The following is a 27,601-nucleotide window of genomic DNA, read 5'->3' as shown; positions in this document are numbered from 1 at the left end:
GGATACTAAGGATTAGCACATCCTTGGGAATTCGGGGGAGGGGACCGCAATTCAGTCCTTAACACGCTGGCTGTCCTTGAATGTAGCAGGTGCTCTGTGGCCACTGGCATGTCACTTGCTTCTCTCCTGCCGATCTGTTCCCCAGGCAGCCCTGTGGCTCACGTCCTCGTTTCCTTCACCCTCAGTGCAGCCTTTCCGCGCTACCAAATAGCTGTAATTTCATCGCTTTGCTCTCTCTCCACCTTCTCTCCTTCGTTTTTCTCCAGTGTTCATTGTTTTACATGCTCTGTGTTTACCCTATTTCCTGGTGGCCCTCACCGGTGTGGAGGGGCATGGAGCATCTGCTGAGTCACTGCTGCACCCCCTTGCCCAGAGCAGTGCTGGACACACAGAAGGCTCTCAGAACACATTTGTTAAATGAGTGCTGGAACCAAGTGAGTGACTGGACCAGGCCAGATTCTGGTGCTCTGCCTTCTGGCAGGATTGACCTCAAGGAAGGAAGCCATGGAAATGGATTTCTATCTGGAGCACACTTATCCTCCCAGGCTGCAGCTGCCCTTCTGGCTTTGGCCACCCTGGAATGGAAACGAAATTAGAAGCTATATTGGTATGCCCCAAAATGGCCTTGTCCCAGATACGCTGATGCTTGTACTTGGGTGAATCACTGCTGACTTTCATTTTTGAGTTGTATTTATGTGACTAGAGGCCAGCCAGTATTAGCAATCCACCTACCAACTCAGAAGGCATTTTGCATTAGTATTATAAAACTGAGGTGATAATGTTTCCAACTGTCCCACTGTATTAGTTAAAAATAGCTTCCCCCTTAGGTACTGTGTGATACACCTGATGCACCCAGAACTGTTTGACATTGTCAGGTAACTTTATTTTTACTTTGACCTTAATGTTATCAACTTTTCCCCTGCATTGGTAAAATCCAAGATTCAAAAATTTAGTATAAATCATAAATAATATACAATATTTTCTTGTATTTTAATAAGCAAGAGAAACAATTTTAATGATAGATACAACAGCACTAATAACTAACTTCTCTTTGGCTAATTTATTAAATGCTATTTTATAACAGGAGTTTTGACACTTGGACATTAGAATTCGAGATGCCTGTACATGCCATTTATATCTTTTTTAAAATGTGTGATTACTAAGGTCAAAGAAGCCAGCCTGGCTGACCATTCAGAAGATAATACTCCCATACCCCAGGTCCTTTGCCTGTCATTTTTCCAGCCACCACTTGTCCACTTAGATCCCATTCCTTAGATCCCATTCTTCAGACTCCTCTTGCATTGTTTTTATTTCTGTGTTACTACCTTTTATAGCATTAGTTTGGAATTATATATTATGTTTTATTAGCCAATCATTATCTTCCTTAATCATGAAATGTTTGAGCCTGTCTCTTTTGCCCTGTGCTCTGGCTGTCAATCATTGAATCATTTAATTTAATTTGATCCTTGGGTTCATTAATGAATGATGAAGGATGTGCTGTGTAGAATCCCTGATGTGATGAAAGGTGTGCTGTGTTGCCTTCCTCCATCCCTTCGATATCTGTAATGTTCCTAAGTGACAAGTACCAAAGGATCACAACTGAAACTTACTAGGGAAGGAATCTCTGTGATGAGTGGTGGGACCATCAAATGTCCAAGGTTTGAGCTACATGTGGTATTAAGCCTTATATAATGTCTCAGTTATTAAAATTGTGAAGTCATATGCATGTACAAGAGCAGACATGAGCAGCATTAGCCAATAACTAAGAAGACCAAAGTTTAGTTAATTATTTTAGCAGAAGGGTCAATTGTACTCATAGCCTGGTAGCTTGGGACTCTGTAACTGACAATAAGAAAAAACAAACAAAAAACAACAAAACAAAATGAAACAAAAAGAACCCCTAAAATTTATCGAGTGATGAATGTGTGCCATGCACCCTTATGAACATTTTACACGTATTACCTTCTTGACTTGACAGTCACTCTCCAGAGTAGACACTGTTATTGTACCCCTTCTGCAGATGAGGGCACCAGGTGTCAGAGAGGTGATGTAATTTGTTCCTTATTACAATAAACAGTAAATGGCACACTTGGACTTTGGATCCAGGCGGTTCTGGTGGTGATGTATTTCACAGCTAATTCAAGAAAGTGAAAATAAATGTCTTTAAAAATTCTGCCTTTAGTATGGGGCACTTGCCACTTTCTCTAGCATAAATAGTCCCATCATGGCTGATGTCAAGCTACCAACAATTCCAGACTTACAGACCTTTTGGAGATCAAGCAGTTGCTGGTTAACTTGCTCCAGCACGAAGCTTACTCTATCCCTCTAGAGCCTCTGCCTTCTCATGCATCATCTTACTTGCTCCTCTCAGCAGTAAGCAAGCTATGGAGAATCCGAGGCATTAACTGCAGTGATCTGATTGATTTTGGTAGGTGAGTCCAGGGTCCAGTTCACATTGCTAAGCAGTCACAGAGTTAAGTGAGGGACACTCTCTGATTTACCAGTTCTCTCAGAATATCAGTAGGCACCTACAGGCAAATCCCACCCTCACTACCACTGGGGAAGGGAGGGCCTGATGGCTTTGCCGCAGGTTTGCAGCAGTGGTGCTGATTGGGAGAGCCTTTGGGCCTGCTGGCTGTTCCTTCTCCACCTGAGGATAGTATCAGGGACACACAGGATTTTCTTTACCCATCCTAAGTCCAGATGAGCCAGTGAAATGATTTAATAGGAAACTCTCCCGTGTTGCTTTGGGGAGCATGAAATGACACACATTTCTTAGATGGTGGTTTAGCTACATATTTTCAGTGGCAAAAATGCTGAGATCTTTCAACTTTAACTTTTCCATTTCTAAAAATGTTCTTAAAGGAAATAACTTTGTAAATCAGCATAAAAATTGCTGTGGAAGGATGTTAGGCCTTGGGCAGAGGGAGGGGTGCTGGAGACCAGGCTGTGAGGGAGAGGCTACCTATGCAAACAGAAGCAGAGCCAGCATCTGGCCAGTGCCTTGACAAGCTTCAGCACATTGGATTTGTGTCTTTCTTTCTTGTTATTTTTTCTTTTAAAGAAAGAATTTTGAAATGAAGGGAAGAAAGGTAGTCTGTGGGTATATAAACCTCTGAGATAATTGTTCTCCCTAATATTTCAATCCTTGTGCTGTTTGTTATGTTGACTGATGAGAAATCAGAAAAAACCAGTCACTCTACGGTACCAGTGTGTTCCTCATGGTACCAGTGTGTCCCTCATGTGGCAGAAGGAAGGGTGCTGGCTTCATTCCAAAGGATCTGCTCTGGGTTGCTTCCTAGGAAAACCATACTCATCCATTGCTTTGGCATGTGGCCCCTTTTCCTTCTCCATCCTAATCTTCAGAGGCCTTAGAGAGGAATTAAGAGAAATGTCCCTATTCATCTTGCTCTAAATAAATGGTTTGAGTCTCTTGTTTTCCAATGTTCCCTTTTCACCTAAAAGCATCCTCGAGGAAGTGAGGCCAGGCTTCAGGCAAGGAAAACAAAGTGGGAGTTTAGGGCATGTTTCCAGCTGGAACAGGGCACTTGGAATCAGAAAGGCTAACCACTGTACCCGAAGGGAGGGAATCCTGGGGGCATTATCACCTAGGAAACGTTCAGTGGTTTTGCTCTCTGTACTCCTTGTGGAGTGCTGAGCTCTTTGCCTCCCTGCTGGCTCACCCACCTGCATTCCTGGGGCCTCCTTTGTAGGAAACCTGAGGGTAGAGTTCAGGCAGCAGGCATGTGTGGTAGGGGACCTTCCTCTGCAATGGGAATTGGCTCTCTGTCATCCCCTATATTTTCCTGCTGGTTCTCACTCACAGCATCTCCAGGAAGTATTTGTAGCAAATACTTGCCAAGTGTTTTCCATAAACACACAACTAAGGACATTTTCCACACATTCCAACATTCTGTAAATGTTTATTTCTTCCCAATACACGAAGAAGGTTGAGCACACAGTTTCCACAAATAGGCCTTTGATATGTGGCCTAATGAGAATCCACTTCTGAGTTTGCCCTTCCATCAGCCAAGGAACCCAGGGGTGCACCAGACACGTGCAGTTGACACCAGCAGATTCCAAGTGTGCTTTCCTCCACAGCGTGGATAGCATGTGCGGATACCATGCACCGACAGCTGAGGACCTGCTGGACCCTGAGCCAGCCTCGTGATGACAAGCAAGGTTGGAGGGTCTGAGAGCCTCACCTGAGCCCTTGGGATGGGACGGTAGGCGACAGAGGATAGGAAGATGATTTTGCCTCATTGTGATTACATTGCATCTGAAGATAAAGAACAAATAAGTCAGGGAAACTCTCCTGTGAGAACCAGGGAAGGTGGAGGTCACCATCTAGGACAGAGATGCTCACGGTGGGGCACAGCCCGTCCAACCAGTGGCCAGGACTCTGTCCTCTGCTTTCCATTCGCTATTGATAACTATTTTATGCCACACTCTGCTGCAGGGTGAGAGGTTTGGAGGTAAGGAAGCCATAGCTTGAGCCTATTAGGAAAGGTAAAGCACACATACTTCACCACCATTTGGGGCAAAAAGGAAGAACTGCTGTAAGGAAGATACGGATAAAAAATCAGAGGGCTTTAGAGGAAGGAATTATGTAAGGTGTTTAATTGGAGAAAGTGACATTTGAGGAGAATCTGAAGGAGAAGGAAAATTGGGACAGGTGCTAGAGGGAAGTGGGGGGAGGGTGTCACGGATGCAGTTTCCACAGGAGGGATCCACATCTGGGCCTGTCCCTGTGGGTGGGCTCTTCCACAGCTGGGCTTCCTTCCTCTGGCAGAAGCAGCTAAGATTTGGGACTCATACAGAATGAGACCTAATGAGATGAACTCCATTTAAAAAGTTAGATTTAATTTTTAAAAAGTGAAAAAAAAAATTTTCTTTTCACATGCTTTTAACTTCAAGCAAAAAAAAAAAAAAAAAACAAAAAAAGAAACAAAAAACTTATGGCCTAATTTCTTAATTGGGTTTCAGTCAATCATTTTCCTATTGTAGCTAAGTTAGTATGTAACAATGGAAGTAACATTTCCCTTTTGGAAATATGTTTCTGAAATGACTTTTATTATTTGTCAGAAGAGAATGATGTGAATGGGTTCTCTCTACTCACCTTTCCATACCCTCAAGTCCGTTCTCTGCACTCAGTGAATTTCTAACTCTATGAGCTAAGTGAAAAAGGGAGCGGGGAGCTAATGTAGAGGAATCCACTTTGCCACTAGCTCTCCTGGAAGGTGTTTGTTTAGTATCACAAGTTACATCCAAATGTGTTTCAGACAATATATGTGCAAGGTAACTTTACTTTGAGACTTCTATGACTGTTGACACAGTGGTGACAATTTCTCAGTATGAAACCAGGCTTGAGAAATGTCAAGCTTAATTTTTCATCCAACAATGACTGTCAGACAAAGCCCAGTGTCTTGGTGTCTTTGCATTCTGGTGAAGGAGATGGGAGGCATTTGTATTCAGTGATGAATGTTGAGCCCTGTGATCTTGAGATTTATTGCTAATATTGCCCAAGATGCAGAGGGGCTTCTTTGCACTTATTCAGCATCCATTTCCCAGTTGTAATTAATCTTTATTGCATTCCCTCACTCACTGTAGTTTGAAATGTTAAAAAGATGCCTCTGGAGAGAGGCTGGCATCCATGTCTTCTCCTTCAAGAGGGGACTGAGAGCTCACCCTCTCCATAAGTCTCCCCAACCTTGCCTACTGCATCCCATCTATGTGATGCTTTCTTGTAAACAATGCAAACACTACAGAAGCATCTCAAAGAGGTGGCTAGGATGTGAAAGACTCTTCCCCACAGATCCCATCCAAATATCTTCCAAATAGACTGTAAGTTCCTCAAGACATTATTTTGTTCATACATGCTTTTCTTAAAAGCATCTAGCAAGTTGCTCTGCAATAATAAATACTTAAAAATAGTTGTCCAATGAATGAATCAATGAAAGAGGGGAAGCAATGTAGGGATTTGGGGAGCTGGCAGTGGAGAGCTAATATTCAATTGAGAGATTTGAGGAAGTGGTGCTCTGCTTTTCAAAATGTGGACCTTGGACTTGCAGCAACAGCATCACCTGGGAGGTTGTTAGAGACGTGGGGCCCCAAACCCCACCTCACATTGCTGAATCAGAAGTTGCATCTTAACAAGCTCCCCCAGTGACATGTGAATGCTTTAAAGTTTGATAGAAAATGTGCAGTAATTTAAAATGTGAATTTTCAGAAACAAAGGCAAGGAAGTACATTTGATTTGTGTTAAAGCAGAGTGCTTTGGAATAATTCTCCATCAGGAGATTCCATAAGACACTGTGAGACATCACCCTTACACACCCCATGATCTGTCCTTGGACCTCCTGTGGGACATAATAAAGGACATAAATATAAAATGGCAAGGAATTGACTGGGCTGTTTCTAAACCATCACCTATCATGATCCTATCTGGTCACTTCTTAACTGTAGCCAGTTTACTTAGCTCCAGGGTCTGATTGCCTCATCTGTGAAATGTAATCCTGCTTCAGCGACTGGTGAGGAACAAATGAGCAAAACGATGGAGAGTTTACACATGGTAATCATTTGATCTATAGTAAGTCTTTTTAAGGATTTTTTTGAAATTCACATACCATAAAAGTAACCCTTTTAGGATGAACTATTCAGTAGCACTTAGTCATTCACAATGTTACCCATCTATCACCTCTATCTAGTTCTAAGACATTACCATTGTTCCCCACTCCTCCAAACAAAACAAAACACCATATGCAACAAGCAGTTTGCTTCCTATTTCCCTTCTCCCCAGCCTCTGGCAACCAACTATCTGTATTCTCCCTCTAGGGCTTTTAACTTAACAATATTTTTTATTAGTCACAGCCAAAAAACAACTACCAGATTTATTACTTTTTCCTCATACCCTCATTTCTTTGCATGTCTTTAGAAACCAGAGGTTTGCTAATGATGGAATCTGGGAGGATAGATGTGGAATACCTTTTTTAAATTAATGTTTTTGCAGTGCTGGGAATCAAACCCAAGACCTCATGCAAGTTAGGCAAGTGCTCAGCCACTCAGCCACATCCTCAGCCCAATGTGAAGTGTCTTTAAATCTGTAGTTCCTGAAGTATGGTCCTAAACTAGGTGCATCCACATTACCTGGGAAACATATTCTTGGGTCCATCACAGAATGCCTGAAATACAATTCTGGGGGTGGGACCCAGAAATCTGTACTTTAATATGCTTCTGGCAGATTCTAATGCATGTTCAATTTAGAGAACCATGGCTTTAAAAAAACAAACCTGTGGTGGTGCCTGCAGATGCCCACCACATCTGCAGCCATCCTTGGATCCAGGAACACTGTTCTGGCCTGAGAGAGGAGATAAGCCAGCCCAGCTTCTTTCATGGAGGAGTCTGCTGGGGAATGGTCTCTACTACCTACTGGCCTTGGAGTGGTCAACAGAGCTGGTTCCTGGGTCTCCCTCCATGATGTTACGTCACTGTGCACACACAAACACAAGTTGTCCTTGCTGTGATTTAATCCTCTTTGTTCCACTCACCTGGGTGTTCAAAGGGAGGGCCTTTAGCAGAGTCTGGCTGTGATTGCTAGGTGTGTTTCACATGTCTGGCTTTTGTTGCTCTATATCAAAGTGCAGGGAGCGTTTCTTTTTGGTTGATTAATGTTCAATTCGAGGTCTATTATGAACCTCCAGGCTTTAATTACTACACCATTACCCAGTCAATTCCTTGCCATTTTATATTTATGTCCTTTATTATGCCTCTGTATGTGCAATTGCCTAATTTTATTCTAGAAGCATTTCACCTCATTAGCTGGGTTTTATTCCATTCCTCTCATTTGTCCAGATTGTTATTTATCTCAGTTCCCTGTGTGCATTTTCTACTTTTGTATTTTCACCAATCTGACCTCTTGAAATATTTTTTCTCCTCTTCCTGGAATGCATTGTTCTTTGGCCCCCTGGAAACAGATCCTGAAGGTTTTGCACCCTTTGCTCTGGGTGTTCTTTCCTTTGGTGGTCAGTTACACTGATACCTCTACACAGTTGTTTCTGACCTTCTGAAAGCCCATTAGATCTCATCATCATAATGGCCAATTAAGACTCAGGGAAGGTGAAGGATGTTGCTAAAAATAACCTTTAAATATTCTCTTCGATGCTTTTGCAATACTCTCATCCTCAATCCCCTGCGGTAGCTCAGAAGTATTTGAGGTGTGGCTCACTGACTTATTTTCTTGGGATCTACCCTCGACCAACTAAATCACCCCACAGGAGCTGTCCAGAGGTCTGTGTTTGATAAGTCTTCCAGCGGATTCTGATGCACACCGAAGTCAGAACCACCGCTCTAAAGAGGTGCTGCAGGAACTTCAGGGGACCTGTCTAAGTCAGAAATAATTTTTATTCCACTGGAGTCCTCACTTTGCCAAAGAGCAGTTTCTAATCTGTAGAAGCTGTGCTTTACTTTCTGTTGTATTTTCCCCACCAGCTTTGCCCTCTAAGAATTTTTCAGAAATGCAAATGGTAAAGCCCCAAAACAACAGTTCATGTCATTGTTATAACACTATTGGTATCAACTATCACCATCATCCAATATTTGCTGGTTTTGGAGCATGAGGGAGGTTGTTGCCTTCATCTGTGTTTTCATTTAGTCTTATAACTCTTTACAAGATTAAAACAATTATAAGACTAAAAAGGGTTTAGTTTATAACCCTTTGTGGTAGAAATTCCTGTCTCTAGTTTTACACAAGAAAACTGAGGTTAAGAAATGTGCACAGTCACCAAGAAATAGACTTTGTTAGAAGTAGATACTGGAGGTTCATTTCTGTCCAGAGTCACAATGCTATTTACTCATCTTTCATGTTAAACCCTTTTCTGATCAAAGCTTCATTACCATTTACATTTTCCTTTTCTTTTTTTCAGTAGGAATCAGTAACCAGGAATATGTGCTCTGGGGTCAGGCCACCTAAGTTCTCGTGATTTTTTTTTTTTTTTAAATTTCTGTGCCCTGTGACCTTTGACAAGTTATTCAACATCTCTTTGCCTGATTCCCCATCTGTAAAGTGGGATGGTGTAGCATTTCTGCTGAGTTAGTGCATGTGTGTGAAATGAGACAATCAATGCAAAGCCCTTGGAACAGGTCTGGGGGATAAACACTGTCTATAAAATATCAGCTGCTATTTATCTTGTGCTGCCATCTTATCTGTCCACACCCTTAAAGTTTCTTTCTTTCAGGTTTATTTTCTTTGGAGCCTCACTTCCTTTCCTGCTGATTTAGACTAGCAGCCTATTCTAATTTGTTCTGTTTTTCTGGTTGGCATACTTACTATAATTTTAATGTTCTTTCTTCGCCCATTTAAAATCATCCTATTAGGGCTTTGGCATGTTTGTTTAATTTCCTGGACTTGCTTACAATTCATGATCACAATTAACCTTGTGTGCAGCCCCCTGGAGGCAGCTTAGTGTTCTTCCCAATGCTCATCTCTGACTTTCTGGGGACCAATCACCATTAGTACTGGTGCCATGGGAGAATGGAGAAGTGACTCCCTCATGGCTCCCAAGCCTCTGCAAGAAGAAACAAAGCTGACTTCCTCTTTGACCTGGGGAGAGGTCTGGGTCTGGGGGTGTGAGCTAGGGGCAGAAGCTTCATTCTGGACATCTCTGTTACTAATTTAAAATGACTTATTTATCAGCATATTGGGGGGGGGGCTCTCCTTGCTAAAAATTTAGTTTTAGCTGTTAGTTTATTTCTTGGTTTAAAATGGGTTAAGGTGGTCATTTCCCTCTATTAGAGCAAGAGACAGGTTTTACGGTCTCTCAAGGTTGACAAGGGGTCTGAGGACAGATGTTGGCCGGACTGCTCAGCATTAGGACTTCACTGCCAGAAGCACCATGCCATGGAGTGGTTTGTTCTTTGGGGTCCTCACTCATTCTCTCCGCTGGCTGCACCTGGTGTTCCGGTGGGAGGTTTCTGCTTGAATGCAGTTGCACAAGGATTCCTGTTGTGCACTTCCGACGTAAATAGGGGAGGACACCAATGTTTGTCTTTGCCTCTCATGCGAAAATGATGAGAAGGTCTCTGATTTACTTTCAAATGTCCTGAGAGGCTTGTCACCAGACAACCAGTCTCATGAAATTCATGATTTTGGTTTAGGTGCTGGTAAGTGTGTTGTGTGAAATGTTGGACAAGGGCCACATGGGAACTGAAGGAGGAGGGAAGAGAGAGATAATGAACACAAGCTCCACAAAGTCTGTTTGGGCACTTTGCCTTCATGTGTGGCTTGACAGGCACAGCAGTCCCATGAAGTGGGTTTTATGTAGGTCCACACAGATCACAGAGACACAGTGCCTTGCTCAAGCCTCCGTGAGTTAGTGGCAACTTTGCGCGGGCTCTCTGCACTATCCAGGCTTGGGATCAGAACTGGACAATACCCACATCCCTTCTCTTTGGAGAGGACACCATATGACTTCTCACACTGACCCCAGTGGCCTGTGAGGAGGCCACCCACACTGACTGCAGGTTAGAGTCAAAAGAACATGAAGAAGCTTCATCAAGGGAGAGAAGCCTCTGTAGATAACAGGGCTGGAAGAAGCCTTCGTGCTATCCTCTAGAGCTGGCCCTGGGGCCACAGAATGGATTGGGTTTGTCCCAGTGGAGAGAGCTTCAACAAAGTAGAAGGAAGTGGGTGAGGCACAGCTATTTGGGTATACATCAGCAAGGTGATGCTGGGAAAAAAGATAACAGGGAGAGTGTGGCCCTTGCTGCCAAAGGAGGGCTGGCTGGCTGACTTTCTCCTCAGCACTGAATGGTTAAGCCCAAGCCAAAGGCTTCCTGATCTGCACAGTTGAAGAAAAACAGAAGAAACACATGGCATTTTAAGGGGAGCCCATAGTTTATGGAAATAAAATCTGAGGGGACACTCCACAGCTGCTTTGGTCACTGATCTTTAGGGGATAAATGAGATGAGAAAGAACCTTATAATTTTGTCTAGGAGGAGCTAGAACTCAGATACTCATTTCAATTTCAAGACAGAGGAAATTAAGAAAAGTTTCCTCAGCCTCCTTAGGCATGAAATGCATTGAGTTTCACAACAGTACTTATGTGAAGCCAATTTGTAAACTATAAAGGGGCAGGAAAAGATTTGGTAATGAAAAGTTGGTAGAGAATGTGTAAATACACTCTATAAACTATAAAGCACCTGATAAAATACGCAACATTGTACAGTATGGTGAGGTTGACAAGGGGTCTGAGGACAGAAGTTTATTTTGCAAAGCACGCAGTGAGTTACTTCTTTTGGTGTGTGATGAGTGATAATAACAGGTGTTAGTATTTCATTCTTCCTGAGTTCTGCTCCAGAATATTTGTTCTTAGAGTGAAGAATAAGGGGGAAATAAGGATATAAATATGCCTTGAGGGCTGGGGATATAGCTCAGTTGGTAAAGTGCTTGCCTTGCAAGCACAAGGCCCTGGGTTCAATCCCTAGCACCGCCAAAAAAAAAAAAAAAGCCTTGTTATTTCCAAATGGAACTTTTCTAAACATCTCAAGTGGACCTGGTTAATGCCAGAATATTGAAGGTGAATATAGATGTATCAGTGTGTTTAAAAAATAAGATCTGCTATCAAATTTAAGAATGATTTCTCACTGTCATAATATCTGATTGGTAATAGACATACCCATAGTCTTTTCTAAGGTATTCTTGTAAGAATTTTGATCTTAAAGCTTGTACAAACAACTTTAAATATCTGTGTCTTTGTTGACTACAGAAATCAGTCAGGAAGGAGGGTTTATTTTTCTTTGGGTAGGTAAATATGACAAGGTGGACAGTGCATTAAAAAGTAAAGAGAAGGGCTTCTTCAAGCGGATTTACATATTGATTACTTAAATTACCACTTAATTTAGTGCCTGCTAATAAACTGTGCCTCGGAAATGTTTTCTGAACATTTATTGGCTGCAGTAATTCTACCTACAGTGTATGCGGATCACATCCTCATTAAATATTGATGCGCTCATGAAATGTTAATAGAATGTTAATGTGAAATACAAGGGAATGTGCTCACTGGGAGCTGGGATCCCAGAGCCAGCTGAAAACTACCTGTCTCCTGTCTTTTCTTTATGCTCTGTCTTTTCACTGTTGTCCCCACGTCACCCTCCCGCCCCCGCCAATAGTTTCTCCATCATCAGGAGATTCAGATTTGCTTACCGATCTGGTTGTCTCAGACATAGAATTTTTAAAAGAGAAATAAGATTTCCTGATTGATGGGGGTTTACTTGTTCTCCCTGCTTCCCTGAACTAAAATTCCTGGTTAGAACCGGGAAGGATTCCCTTAAGAGAAAGAGGGTGATTCAGACATGGGTCTATTGAGATTCTTTGCAACAGACCATGAAGAGGGGATAAGGCTTTCCAGGAGTCCAGCAATGGCCCTTCGCTGCCTGCTAGGAGTAAGGGTGTAGTTGAATTTCCCACTCAGCTTTTTTGGAGAACAATCAGTCCATAACATGTGTTACCTACCTAAAGAGATTGTAAGGAAGCATATTTTTATCATCAATCCCAAGGAGAGTAAAGGCTGGGTTCATGATATTTGATGCATAATTATTCATGTGAGCGTATGTTACAAATGGTTGAAAAATCTCACAAAATGGCACAGTTCATCAGCTGCTTGGACAATCCTGAGGCTTTGAAAACTGCCTGTGATACATCACGTAATGTCCAGATCAAGAGCATGCAAGGTGCCTATGTGATCAGTAGGGTCAGGTAGAAGTGTCATGTGGAAGGAACATCCACAGATGCAACAGTTAACTTTATTATTAGAGTACTGCCAATTTGTGCAATCGTGTGTGTGTTTGTGTGTGATTGTTATGGTGTTCCTACAGAAAATAATGGGAACACATTTTTATTAAAATCCCACTCCTCTGGTTTTAAATAACTCGCTAACCAGCTGTCCTTATCCCTCCTCTCATTGTAATCACCCTGTCTGCATCAGCTTGTGTGCTTACTTTTCCTTCACCCCCACTCACATGGCTTTCTTTTTCCCTTCCAAGTCGTCTTCCTCTGATCTCTCTTTCCTAAATGCCCTCCCCTCCTGGCCCGCCTTGCTCCCTCTAGGTTTTTCCCCCTCTGTTTGGGCTTCCCTGGCTCACTCTGTTCCAGCCTGGCCCCTTTAGGTCCTGAAAGCTGCCCTGCTGCCCTGCACCAGGCTAAGATCCCTGATGCTGTAGATCAGGCAGCGTGCTGGGCTCCCTGAAATGCACACAACTTCCCTCATGCAGCAGTGACATTGATCCTACTATCTCAGTGTTTTCTTTCTTACAGACCTTGACATAGTCAGCACTTTTTCTCATTTTTCAATTCTCAATAGTCAGAGAACCTCCTTGATCATGTCATCTAAACTCTCTCCCTAAAGCTTTCCCTTTGACTTTTTATCACCTTGAGTTTTGTAATTTATTTTATTTTTTTATTAGCCCCTATGATGACCTGTAGCTACCTCTTTTGTTTTTTTCTGTCTCCCTTTAATTGTAATGAATACTGAGAGGTTAGGATCTTTATCTACCTACTTCCTTATATAATGAGACCCAGCTATCTTCCTGATAAATAAGGTACTTGATTAATATTGTTGATGAAGGGCTGGGGAGGTAATGTAGTAGTAGAATATTTTTCAAGTGTGTGTGAGACCCTGATTCGTGTGTGTGTGTGTGTGTACGTGCATAATTGGTTAAAAAAAAAAAAAAAAAAACCACCATCCCTGCTACTACTCTACCTAGAGTCTACATGGGTGTATCAGTCTGTTTTGTATTACTATAATGAAATACCTGATGCTGGAAAACTTTATATAAAAAAATTATTTGGGCTCATAGTTCTGGAGGTTTAAGGTCAAGGGCCCACATTTGATAATGACCCTCCTGCTGTCAGAGTCCTGAGGTGATGCAGTGTATCACATGGCCAGAGAAAAGGAGCACATGTGTGTCTCCTCTGATCTCAGTCTCTTTTCTTATAAAGCTACCAGTATTCAGTCATGGGGCTCCACCTAATGACCTGATCTAATCCTAATGATTTCCCAAAAGTCCATCTCTAAACAACATGGTTAGATTAAGTTTCCCCCTCGTAATACCTCATAGTGGGGATTAAATTTCAACACATGAAGCCTTGGGGATGCTAACACCATGTCCAAGCCAGAGCAAAGGGAAAACAAAGGAGCAGTCAGTGTCTGTAGAGCATCATTGTGGAGGTACCAGGCAACTCTTGCTTATTGAAGAAGAGTTTCAGGAACAGCTTCAGACATGAATAAATTATGTGTATGAGAGAGAAATACCAGTCTTCTTAGGTATTGTTCCTTTTGTGACATATGTATTTGAAGTTTAGTTACCTTAGTGTTTTGTTGGTGTGTTCTGCTTTTGTTTAATCTACGTGTAGAATGTTTCCCTTAAATTTAAGTGATGGGAACATATTGAGGTGGCTTAAGAAAAGAGGAGAATTTCTTAGATGAAATAAAGGATTTTCAGAGCAAGAACCAAGTAAACAAACCATAAGGATGAGAAGTAGCTCTGCTACAAGAATAAGTGGACCCGGTGACCCAAATGCTATTCTCATCTGTTTTCCTTTGTACTTGGGCTTGTTTTCATTGTTTGCAGGCTAACATCTGGGTAACTCCTGACCTCACCACCATCAGCTTAGGTGGACCAGTTTTTCCCCTTTTAGGAGATAGCTCGGGGAGGGTCTCTGATTGGTCCATTTTGTGTCACATGTCCTGTAAAAGTGGTTCAGGCAGCTAAAGCCAGTGGTGAGATCTTGCAAGAACAGGGAAACTTCCATAGGAAATGCTATAGGAATTAATCACAGAAGATGTTGCTGTTTCCAAGAAAGGGAAGATTGGACTGGAAAGACAAGAGTGTAGTTTTGTCACTTCAGTGAAAAAAATCTTCATTGCAATGTTTTGAAAAATTCCCTACAGGTACCTCTGTGTAAATGGAAACCAACAAGCAAAATATTTCCTCACAGAATCAGAGAGTTGTTGTAGGAGATTTGGAAAACATAAGAATTCAGGGTCCCGTGTACTCTGTGTTCTGTGCTGTTTTGCCCTGGCCCTGATAGTTTTAGTTCGGGGATCTGGAGTGGGTCTACTTGCTTCTCTATTGGAGTGGAGCCAGTGTTCTGGGTGTTTTCAGCCGCTGACTTCCTTTCTGACCTATTCCCTTTTCCACTGCAGATTGTGCTTGAGAACAGTAGCCGAGAAGATAAGCATGAGTGTCCCTTTGGCCGCAGTAGTATAGAGCTGACCAAGATGCTGTGTGAGATCTTGAAAGTGGGAGAGCTGCGTAAGTACTCTTATTTGCCACATGACATGAAACTTGGCAACACCCAGCTGCAGGATCCCCAACCTATCCCAAGAATCCCAAGGTGCTGACTGCTTTTCACTATCATCATTGTGGATCGATTATTCTCTGGCTGGGGTTTCCAGTGTATGTATTTCCACATGTCTGTTCTGGATAGGAAACTCTGAAACTTATGAGAGTGGAGAATTTTGCAGGTATTGTGACTGAGTTTCAAATGTATTAAAAATGAGTCTATATTACACCAACCTTGTTGCAGGTTAGGAAAATGTGAATCTCTTTTTTTTAAATTCCAGTTCATAATCTACCAGTAGATCATTTTCTTTTCTTTCTTTCAAAACCATTTTTCTCTATAAAGAAAAATTGAATACCTTAATGAAATTCTCTTGCTGCTAGTGTTTCTGTTGTATGAAGTACTTTGTCTAAGGGAGAAGGAATTATTGAAGAAAGTGGGTTATTATAACTGAAAAATGGGCTCAGAGATATGCTTATGGCTCTTTTTCTTACTTACATTGTAAAAGTTGCAAGAGGATGTCCAGAGAAAGAGGAGAGGACAATTTTCTTGCCTGTTGCTCTTGGCAAAATTCGACTTTAACCAATGAAGGTGGATATGACTTAACCTGGCCCCAATGTCTTGTCAATGATGACATTCTTAAAGTGGTTGACTTCCACTCCCTTCCACATCTATGGAGACAACCAACATATAAATCTTCCCTTTTAGGCTTAATAACATCAGTGCTAGAGAAGACTGTTTATATCAGGAAATTGTTGGGGTGTTTGGTATTATTGGGAAAGCATAAATATGCAGTCACCTGCTTGAGATCTTAAAATAATGGTCTGGAATGATGAATGGGAGGAATCCAATAATTAAGTTGAAAAGGGGGGTGATGTTTTATATACACCGTAGGACTGACTGTAGGTACTGCTGAGATCAACTTAGAAAATTCGGTACACAGGAAAGGCTAAGGTCCTTTGTGTTTGACCAAGTAGGAGGCCTTGTCACCTTCCATCGAGGATGGGTCCTGAGGAGAAACTGACCTTTGATCTGACACTGTGTGAAGTTCATTACTTTTATGTGCCCCAATCAGGGCATTTTCACATTAAGATAGTAGCAACCTAACCTGGAGATTTCTGTGTTAATCTGCTCTCATTTACTGCTCATCAGATGTTAAGATTGCAGTCTTTGACATGAGTTATCTGTCCCACCCCCTAATTAAACTAACTCCTGAGATCTTAGGCTGCAGTAACACTTACTGTTAATTCAATTTAAGATGTAAGTCCTAAATCAAACAAATCCTACTGAATCTCTCCATCTGATAACTGTGACGATTTCATGTTTATCTCAATTTCAGAAGGGGGAATTGTTGAAAGTCACTTGGTTAAAAGCATCTTAAGGCCATCTGAACTTTTTAGGAACTGGGAAACAATCCTGTTCTAGATTTGGATTTCTGAGTCCAAGTTGTTGCCTTGCTTTGCCCCTATCTCTCCTGGACCCTTTCCATCCTACCCAGTGACACTGGCCGTCTGTTGTCCTTGAGAGAGCAGCAGGAGGTACCCAGCTTTCTGCTCCTCTCCTTTTCCCTCTGGACATTTATCTACCGTAAGTGATACGGTGTAGGTGCAAGGGAATGTTGTCAGTGAAGAAAAGCTGGGTTCTCTCTCTCTGCCACGTAGGAGCATCGTGTCCTTGGGGAAATTACTCGTGGACCTCACTACTCTCTTATAGCCCCACATTTTCCCCAAGGCAAAATATCCAGAAATGATTGGTAGTATTTTGGGTGATGATCTGGGTGGGTTATCTACATTTTGGGGCTAAAATCATGGAGTCAGCCAGAAGAAGAGCCCCTTGAGGACAGATAATATTCAACCTGGGGGGATTAATTTGGAAAATATGGCCAGTTTCCACAGTGTGCCTGGACAGAGTAAAGGCAGACCTAATTTGGGCTGAGCTCTGGGTCTGTGAGGACTTATCTGGTGGGCAGAGGAGAATCACAGGGACTGCATATTTATGATTTCCCAATAATACCAAACACCCCAACAATTTCCTGATATAAACAGTCTTCTATGGCAGGAGTTTGAGCTCTGTCTTCCTCCAGTGAGCACGTGCTGTGCCTAGAGTTGAGGTGGGTGCAGACTAGGGGACAGGATTTGACCCTGGTAGATATAGAGCAGCTCTCTTGGCCTTTTGAAGACTTGGTAGTCAATCCTGGAAGCAGGATGGAACCCCTTTCCTCTGGGCTGAGATATCAGAGTGGAGATGGAGGCAAATACTGTAGAGAGCACTGGAGGTGATGGAGGTGCTCTTCTTGCACTGTAGACTACTCCATCTCCCATCTTCTGGTGGAGAGAAGGTCCCTGACCTTCTGCCACAACTCACGCAGCAGCATCGGCTTAAGCTGGTCTCCACAGTCTGGCTAGTCTTGGACAGCTGCGTCCTGGCATTGTCATTGCCAGTTTCCTTTCATCTAAAACAACAAATGTGTTTATCCATTTGTTCAGTAAAAAATCTACTGAACACTTAAAATGTGCCAGGGGCACATGATGGACATGTGGGTGCAGGTGAACCAGATATCGTTCCTGTCTCCCCAGGAACTTCCATAATATCTTAGACTTTAAAAAGTGGAAGAATGAGCTGAGACTGATACTTTTTTCTGTGAGTTAAATTCATTGTATTTTTAAATAAATGCCTAAGTGTTTAGTTATTCTAAAGCATAACTCTCTCAATGTTTTGATAGCATGAAGTTTAAATTTCCAGTTTGGCCTTTTTCTTACCATCATCTGCAAAGGCCATTCTGGATATTTTTCAAGGCTTACAAAAAAACTTGCACGTTTCTAGAGTCTACATGCCCAAATGAGTTGTTTTCTGCTCATAAAATATTAAAAGATTGCCACATTCTGATTGAATGCTAGACATCAAATGATAAAACACCCCATGGTAAGAGGAAAATTGCTTTTTTAATGGATTGCCTTTTGCCCATTGCCATATTAAATAAGTTACTAATATGAAAAACAAATCTGAATGCACCCCTATGTTGAAGGAGATATCTATTTTCCTTCCAAGGAAAATTAGTTTCACACACAAATTTATCTTCCTTTGGTTTGCATGCTTCCATTTTTCTTACTCCAAAGTTCTTGGTTCAGAGCACTTTTCAGATTTGTGTTAATAATTGACCTCGAAGACCAGGGTCAATTTAGTTCTTTAAGCGCTGAGACCAAAGAAGCATGCAATTAAAAATCCAATTGGTTGAAAAAAAGAATGTTTACAAAAGTACAAAGATTCACTTTTCTAGAAATGGATTCTCTTTTGATTTTAATTTTAGGTCTCTTGAAATACCATTTATATTTTGGCATTCAAAACAAACATTAATGTTCAATTAAATTACTTATTCCAAATAATATGTATTTTTTAAGGTTCCTTTAAAAAAATCTTGATTCTTCTGCTTCCCAATTACTGATGTTGCAAGAGGCAAATTTTATCTCTAACAGTGTGGTCTAAAATAATGTCTATTTATATTCTTAGAGCACTTTATCAAGGTTATTTAATTGAAGTCTGTAGAACTCCCAGGAGTTAATTAAGATCAATACCATCTATGTTTATTAATGAAGGGAAGACTTGCACTAACTGTGTACCATCTAAAGTCACTGAACTCAAACTGGTGTTGAGGATACCCAAGGAAGAACAGTGTAGGAAGAAACTGTGTGGTAGTATTTGGAGATCCTGAATGAGCCACCTTTGAATGACAGTCCAGCTATTAAGTGGATGCCTTGGACATGTTAACCCTCAGTTCTGAGTTTCTGGTTCCTTATCTATAAAATAAACATCATACCTTTGCATGCATTTTATGGGAGGCTTAAATGAGAGAATGAAAGTTGCCTTAGTTGCAAGATGGGTAGTATTTTGTTTTGTTTTGATTTGAATTTCTCGCACATATTAGAATCTTACTTTCCATGAGTAAACTGGTTAAATAAGGTGGGGAAGGTATTCACACTTAAGTGGCAGGTGGAACCAGAACCTGGAACAATGTCCCTTTTTCTTCCCCCTCTACATATTGACAAAAATTTAGTATAACTGGTCTTCCATGTCCATGGATTCTGAACAGATTAACCAACTGTGGATTGAAAATTTGGGAAAAAATAGCATCTGTCCTGAACATGTAACTAACATTTTTTTCTTGTCATTTTTCTCTAAACAATATAGTATAACAATCACTTACATAGCATTTACATTGAATTAGGTATTATAAGTTATCTAGAGATGATTTAAAGTATAAGGGCAGGAATGATTTTGTACAAATTATATTGTTATAGTTTGTGCATGCATGAAAATGTAAGTGAATTCCACCATTAGGTATAATTTATAAGGCACCAATAAAAAGATAGGAAAAATTTTTAGATTTTTGAAGTATAAGGGAAAATTGTATAGGATGTATGCAAATACTACATTATTTTATGTGAAGAACTTGAGCATCTATGGATTTTCATAACCTCTGGGGGTTCTGGAATCTATTCCCTGTAGAACCCAAGGAACAACTGTATCCTTTTAGCCTGCTTTTTCCATAAGACTCTTTTGAGAGCAAGGCCTGTGTTTTCCCTCTGGTTCAGTTCTAAAAGTTGAAAAAAATATTCATGAAAGAATACTTAGAGACCTGAATGTGCGCACAAATCCCATAGCCTGGGTTGTATGATGGGCAGCCCTAGTTAGAAGAATAAGGTTGAAGTAGGAGAAGCAAGTTTTCAAAAGAAGAGTTATATTTGTCAGTGTGGGGTCAGTGAGGGTAGAGGGAAACAGGAGGTGGTGCTTCACAGAACAAGAGAGGAATCACGTGGACATATCCAAATGCTCATTGCAGATCTGAAGTCCTTAAGAAGATACCCAAGTCCTAGTGGGATCCAAAAAAAAAAAAAGGGGGGGGGGAGACGTTGATTTTGTTATTATTACATTCATCCTAAAAGACATAATAAATTGTTGACAGATGCAAGGAAAAATTGATTTCTGATAACAGACAGGTTAATTATCTTTTGAATATGTAGAACCTTATTCCAATTATATTCCAGCATGAGTAGAGCTAGGGTCTGTCTCTCTCTATCTTGCAGTCATCAATAACTATAGGGCTCCTTTATGAGTGAGGGTCTTTTCTAATTACTGATCATATGGACAGAGAACATATTTTTCCACCCTTGAGCAGTCTGCATGCTAACTGGAGAGTGCTTCACATGAATAAGTGATTATAAGCCTCCATCATTTATAACAGTGCATTTAAGTCATGTTAATGTCTTTAAGAGGCAGTGTTTGACTCCTTCTGTTTGTAGGGAGCTGGGCAGAGCTGGGGAAGGGATACTCTTGGAAAGTGTGAAAGAGAAGAAGAGATACTTGCATGTGTGGTATCACAAAGGTAAAGGGAAGAGTAACCATGTAGGCACAGCTGTGTGGACACTAGAGCTTGGCTCTTGAAAGTGGCAGGAAGTGAGAAACTGCAGGTGGAAAGCTCCAGTGGTTAAGAAAGTTCTAGTACTGTGTTGTCCAAGCAGAGGGTTTGAGGGAGCAAGCAAGTGGAGGAGATGCTGGAGGGAACAAGTGCTGCATTGTATTTGTTGTGCAGAACAGTTTGGAGTCTACCTCAAAGGCTGTGGAAACCAGTAGAAGGATTTTAGTAATAAGAGGGAGTACCCAGTCACTGGCATCAAATTCTACAATTGGATTATGTTTTCTGGTTGTGATAAGAAATTGTGAGTGTGAAAATGTCTAGGGTTAGGAACAAGGACAAGCTGGCCTCAACTAAGCCCCAACCTGATTGCAGCTGTTAGATTGATAACCAGCTGCAAGTGATAGAAAGCCCAACTAGATGTTATGTTCCATTTGTGTACAATGTGTCCAAATGCATTCTACTGTCATGCATAACCATTTAGAACAAATTAAAAATTAATTAAAAAAAAAAATTCCAACTTGGTGCCCAGGTTAAGGTGAGCAGGTCTTTGGGCCCCATTAGCTTAATTGTTCAGTGATGTCATTAGGGCCCAGGTTCTTTCCATTTCAGTTCTGCTGGTAGCAAAGTGACAGGTACCATCACATGGTCCCCAGGAACAAGTGACTGACTCTGGCAGTGAGTCTTTTTTTGGTGTGTGAAAATGTTTCCAGAAACCAGTCTACAAACTCCCCTCTCATGTCTCATTGGCTAACACCATGGCCCGGGCCAAACCCAGGCATTGATATAGAATATGGTCCAGACATCAGGTCCATCATGACCCACTCCCTAGAATGGAGGTGAAACCAGCCTCCTCTTATATATGATAACAGGATGTTAGCTGTAGCAAAAGAAAATTGGAGTTCTGTTAAGCTGGAAGAAACTTGGAATCCTTGATTCTTTCCCTATCTTTTAAAAAGTCTTTTCTACATTTTCCTTATGGATGTAGAAAACTATAGCAAATTGAAGTCAGATTATAGCCCTCTGTCATTTTGTCTTCACCGGGAACTGGGGAAGTGCACTATTATTATTTTTTTTTAATCTAGCAATAGCAAAGGTTTCAGAAAAATGGAAAATTGAGATTTGATTATAATGCAGTTCTTTTTTCCTTACTGAGATGCTAGGGCTCCCCTACATTACTTTTCATTTAGCAGATGGATATTTCCACTTCCTCAATTATGGTTTTGTGTGGGAGTTACTCTCAGGTGTATTTTGAAGGATGAAATGGACATATATTTGTGATCGAAGGCTTCATATTTCTCTAAAACAGTTTTACCATCTTCACCTGTTTGAACATTCACAATTAGATTAAAATTTAATAACTGCTTCTCTGTTAAAAAAAAAAAAAAGTCAGAAAGTAACCTTTCATCCCACACTATAAAAACGTTCACCAGTTTCTTACTTCGTCTTTCAGTGGCAATATTTATTATAACACACCAGTGGCGCTGAGTGGAGCACCTTGTACAATTTATCACCCAGACACCTCTGCTTTAGCAAGTAAAAATAACACAGATGAGCAAGCTGAAGGACTCTTTGGAGTGCAGCAGCAATTAGAATAGACACTTAACTCTGGGACATTGGTGTTTTCATACGTTGAGAAATGCCATCCATCACTTTCATTCTTAGAACATTCTAGCTAAAGAAAGCTCAAGAAAATTAGCTTTTAACAATTAAACCTCTTAAGAGCATTTTTTTCTAATACTAGCTTGTACTCTTGCTCCTTGGAAAGCCTAAGAATTTCACATCTTGATTCTCCTTTGAGTTTTTATGTTATACTCCTTCTTTCATATTGTTTCAATTTTTGAAGTACAAAACGAAAACAAAATAAATGTCTAAGGTTTGAATTTGGCTTTAGAAAGTTATATGCAATTTGGCCCAAATTAAAACTGTTCCAGGAGAGAGTATAAACCATTTCTCCTTGAGATGGTTGCTTATAATAGTTATAAAACTGATGACAGGATTTATACTAGTACCAGGAAGGAGAACTTCAAGTAAGATTCTTGAATTCAGAATCAGAACCCCCAAGTAGGTGGAGTGATGTGAGGGCTTCTTTCTGGGTGGTCAACCTTTGTCTTGCTCTTCTGTCTCTCCATATCCAACATAGGGACATCATTGTCATGGTCACTCTCATTTGAGAGTCAGGTGGAGAAATTTAAAAGTTAAAAATGCTTCATTAACTGTAAAATGTCCTATTCATGCAGGAAATAACCTTATCCTGAGTACACACAAAAAGAGGTACTGAGCTGTATTCCATAGCAAAGCCAGTACTTGGTTGCTATCTTGTGAATTTGAAGAACTACGGTAGTTTGTTCGTGTTTGAAAAGGCCATATGGTAAATATTTCTGAAATTGCAATAAAATATTTATCTTCATAGGAAGTGATTGCTGAGAGAAACTAAACTTGACACTTAAAAAGGAGACTATATCAAGCACATCTCAAATATGTTTGGGTGGAAATAATTTATATTTATCCTAGACTTTTTCAGGACTTACTCCTTCTAAAAAGATACATAGCTGGAACCAATCAGAATCCATTCCTATGGACTCTTAAAGGGAGTAGGTTACATATTGAGAGGTAAACCTGGTGGATTTGCCCAGCCTCGTTGTGAAGAGAGATGACAGATTCCTGTCATCTTCTCCTTAGAAACACTTCTTTGGGTGACTTCTGATTCTTCCCTCACCTTGCTGCAGGAGAGCATCACCCCTCCCACCAGAAAAAGAAAACAAACAAACAAACACCTGAAGCACTTTATTTTTGCCTTTTTAAAATACTTCTACTGTTTACTAATATTTTCCTCTCTCTCTTTTTTTTTTTCTGGCCCTATTTTCCCTAAAAGTTGCTGCAATTTATAGGAAAACCTTGAAGATGATTTTAAAAATTTATAATAAAGGGTGGAAACATAGGCAAATACAAATTAAAATGAAAAAAATAAAAAAAGGAAGGCAAGTGTTTGCAAAGTGCATGCTATGAAGCTTGTGTGTTTGCTGACGGTAGACACTAACTTGGGCTCAAACATTCATCTGTGCCATAGATGTAAGAGGTGCTCAGTAACAGAAAGCAGATCAGTGCTCTGTCTCACATGAAGAAACTCAATGCAAAAACCCAAATGCTAATTTCAGTAAATGCTAAATTATTGTTCGATGACATTTAGCATCATTTGTGAAAGATAATGGAATAGGGTCACATCTTTAAAAAAGTCATTATAAAGCAACAAACCAGCATTGTACTTTTAAAATAAAGAAATGAAAACAGCTTTGCTATTAAAAACTGGAACTAAAGTAGAATGCTGATACTCACATATATTATTGTTTTTGTCAGGAAGACAAAAACAAATAGAGGTGGGAGTTCATTGACAGAAACAAAATAAATTATAGATATTAAGACTTTCTCTCTAGAAATTCCTGAAGAAGCAAAGGAAAAACTTCTAGGAAAAATATAATTTAGAAGAGTAGATAGAAGATAAACAGAACTTAGTAGCTTTGCATACATCAGCAGTAATTAATTATAAAATGTGAAAAAAGATTATTTTAGCAGGGCAATGAAAATGTAATTTCAGAATAATCCCAATGGAAAACATTTTGTATTTAGGTGAAGAAAACTATAAGACTTTGCCAAAACATACAGTAGAAGTTTCAAATAAATAACAAGAAAAATGCTTTATTTTTGGTAGGAAAACAATATTGTGAAAAAATATAAGTTGCTGTAAATTAGTGTAGGGATTCATATCTCATCCCAAAGAACCAAAGGGAATTAAGGTGGAAATTTTGCAGAAAGATCGTAGAGTTCATCTGAAGGAATAAAGAAGTGAAAATTGATAATGAAAAATCAATAAAGAATAACAATGAAAAGAGAGGAAATATATACACATTATTCATTTGTTTACTTTTTGTACAGGGGATTGAACCCAGGGACACTTTAGTACTGAGCTACATCTTCAGCCATTTTTAATTTTTATTTTGAGACAGGGTCTTCCCAAGTCGATTAGGCCTTACCAAGGCTAGCCTTGAACTCCAGAGCCTCAGCTTCCCAGTCACTGGAATTACAGATGTGTGCCATTGCATCTGGTTTATACCCTGGTTTAGAAAAAATATTTTTTCGAGAAAGCCCAAAGAACTTACTCATAGTCTTTTTTGTGCTACTATACAAGAATACCTGAGACTAGGAATTTTTATAAAGGAGCACCTGATTTGTCATGGTTCTGGTGTCTGGGAAGTCCAAGATGGAGGGGCTGCATCTGGCAAGGGCCTTCCTGCTGAGTCATTTTATAGTGGGAGGTGGAAGGGAAAAGAGCATGCAGGAGAGAGGAGGTGGGAAGGGGCCAAACTCATCCTTTTATCAGAACCTGCTCCTAAGTTAATTAGCTTACTACTGGAATACCCACGATAATTCATTCATGTCAGAGAGCCCTCATGACCTAATCATCTGGTAAAGGTTCTACCTCACATAATTTGCATTGGGGAGTAAGTCTCCAACATATGAGCTTTGAGTGGGCACATTCAACCCAGGCTCGCTATTGTGTTAACATTTTGCCACGTTTACTTTATCATTCACTGTCTTTCTCTGCACCTGTGCACATGCATGCAGGATATAATGAAAATATGGAAACTAGGTTACGTCTTGCCTAGAAAAAAAGTTTCCAAAAAAATATTTTGAATAACATGTACAAACAGAGAAACAACATGTATCCCATTTGTTTACAATAAAAAAAAAATAAAAAAAATAAAAAAAAAAAAAAGAACTAGCTATCAGGAGTTACCTTCTATAAGTTATCATAAATTAATAAAATGATAATAGAAAAAAAAATTCAAAATAAAAAGTATTTCAAATGGGGTTTTAGTGCTGGCCTCTTTTCTCTTTGAGAGAGCAAAACATGCCAGGAGCCCTGCCTGTGGAGGAGAGCTGTGGAGGAGGAAGGCAGTGCTGAGGAAAGTTGATGGAGGTCTAGAAAGGCTTGCCACTGCTTGGTTTCTCCATAGCAGGTCAGGGTATTCCTCAGTGTGATTTATTATGCCTCATCTGGAAAATCAATCTTGTACTACAGTTAGTAGCCTCACTTTAAAATGTAAAGTGCAAAAAACATCTTCTCCTACTCTGAGTGAAGCCATTCTCCTCTAAACCTCAGGCTAAGGCCCACAGGCTATTTCGTCGGATGAAATTTACATCCATTTTATCTTCTGGTCTTTTACAGCACTGTGGGTGTGACTTGCCTAAAATCCATCATTACATGCAAGAGAAACTAAACTGTGGATTCGGGACATGTAGCTTTTTATAGAAGGATAAACAAAAATGATAAAAGTAACAGGATTCTAGTCCAAGAAGGGGACCATTGGCATGAATGACATCATTACACCTTATCTGTAAAATCAATCTAGTGTTACAGTTACTACCATCACTCCAAAAATGTAAAGTGAAAAAAACATCTTCTAGTTCCAGAGATGCTTTGAAACCCTTGGCTTAGACACACCGTCTTTCTTTCTTTCTTTTTTTTTTTTTTTTTTTTTAACTTTAATCACCATCACCAGCATTTAGCATTTATCATATTTATTATAGGATCATGTTAGACCAGTTCAGGAGTTCCACATGTCCTCATAAGTTATAAAAGTAGAATGTTAATATGGAAGGCAGCATGAAATTATAGGAAAAGGATGGGCAGAAGGCTAGAAGTTTGGAAGAGATGGTGAAATGGAATAGGATTCCCCCAAAGAAAGTAATCAATACAACAGAAATCAGTATGTCACACTGCACTGAGATAATGAGAAATACTAATCTGTAAGGTTTTTAAAAAACTAAAATATACATGAGTAAAACAAACAGATGGAGAAAACAGCACAACAGAGGTATGCCCACAGCCAATGTCCTTAAACGGCTTCCCTCAGACATCCTGTTTCCCACAGGAAGCCCACAGTGGTTGGAGGAGCATCAGAACATAGAAAGTTCTAGAAATGGAAATTTTACTTTTCATTTTTAAACTATGCCCTTTGAGTGTAGAGATTTTCCTGGTGGTTGGAGGTATTAGGAGGTGGATGTCCATCAGATCTCCCAGTCCTAGGCACTTGAACTTCAATCAAAAACTACTTGCTGATTTAAAGATAAGTACAAAGAGTTGATTAAAAAAAAAAAAAACCCAAAAAACAAACAAACAAAAAAAAACACCACTTCTGGCTTCACTACTGTTTATTGGATGGTTTCTGTTTTGCAGACAATTCCCTGAGGCCAACACTGAGCACATTTTACCTCTGTTAACCCTTCTGACAATCCCATTTACAGATGAGGAACTAGGAATCTGAGAGAGGTTAAATAGACTGAGTTCAAGCAGCCATTAGATGCAAGCAACTCTTGCGCCTTTTGCATTTAACTTGTACAATACTATTCATGTCTCCTTTCATTTTTTTTTCTTGAATGTTCTTTTTTTCCTTATAGGCTGAAAGCTCCTTGAGGACTAGACTCATAGCAAATTCAAATCCCCCCCACCCCCAACCTCTAGTATTTCACACCAAGTGGGTTTAGCAAGGATGTGTTGCATGAATCAGTCCTTGTTATTTACTTCAGGGTCACTTCCAAGAATATTCTTCAGATATCACTCATTTTTTTTTTTTTTTTTTTTTTTAATGAACGCTGCACTTTATCTTGAAGACTCTGGAACAGATTCTTTTTTTTTTTTCTTCAAAAATAAATGAGAATGAGTTTTACAAAACGACTCCTCTTCATACTTCCCTTCCCCCTCCTCCTCAGGATAATTTGGTTGAGAAGGGCCACTGAGTCCAGATTTGAATTAGAAAATATCAACACTACAGTGTGTTCCCCAAAGAGGAAA

The 27,601-nt window shown here is 40.2% G+C and overlaps 1 protein-coding gene across 5 annotated transcripts in view; it reads left to right on the top strand.

Annotated features, from left to right (window-relative positions):
• The window catches only part of ELMO1 (engulfment and cell motility 1), a 565,675-nt gene that overhangs the window by 295,440 nt on the left and 242,634 nt on the right, over positions 1-27,601 (top strand). For all 5 annotated transcript variants that reach the window (XM_079151165.1, XM_079151164.1, XM_079151167.1 and 2 more), the window contains exon 15: positions 15,202-15,310. In XM_079151165.1, coding sequence (XP_079007291.1) covers positions 15,202-15,310 — 109 coding nt within the window. The remainder of the gene's footprint in view (positions 1-15,201; positions 15,311-27,601) is intronic.

This window comes from Sciurus vulgaris, assembly GCF_902686455.1.
Source record: "Sciurus vulgaris genome assembly, chromosome: 8".
In the NCBI taxonomy this organism is placed as follows: Eukaryota; Metazoa; Chordata; class Mammalia; order Rodentia; family Sciuridae; genus Sciurus; species Sciurus vulgaris.
Note: the sequence above shows the minus strand (reverse complement) of the source record. Positions and strands in the feature narration are given on the sequence as shown.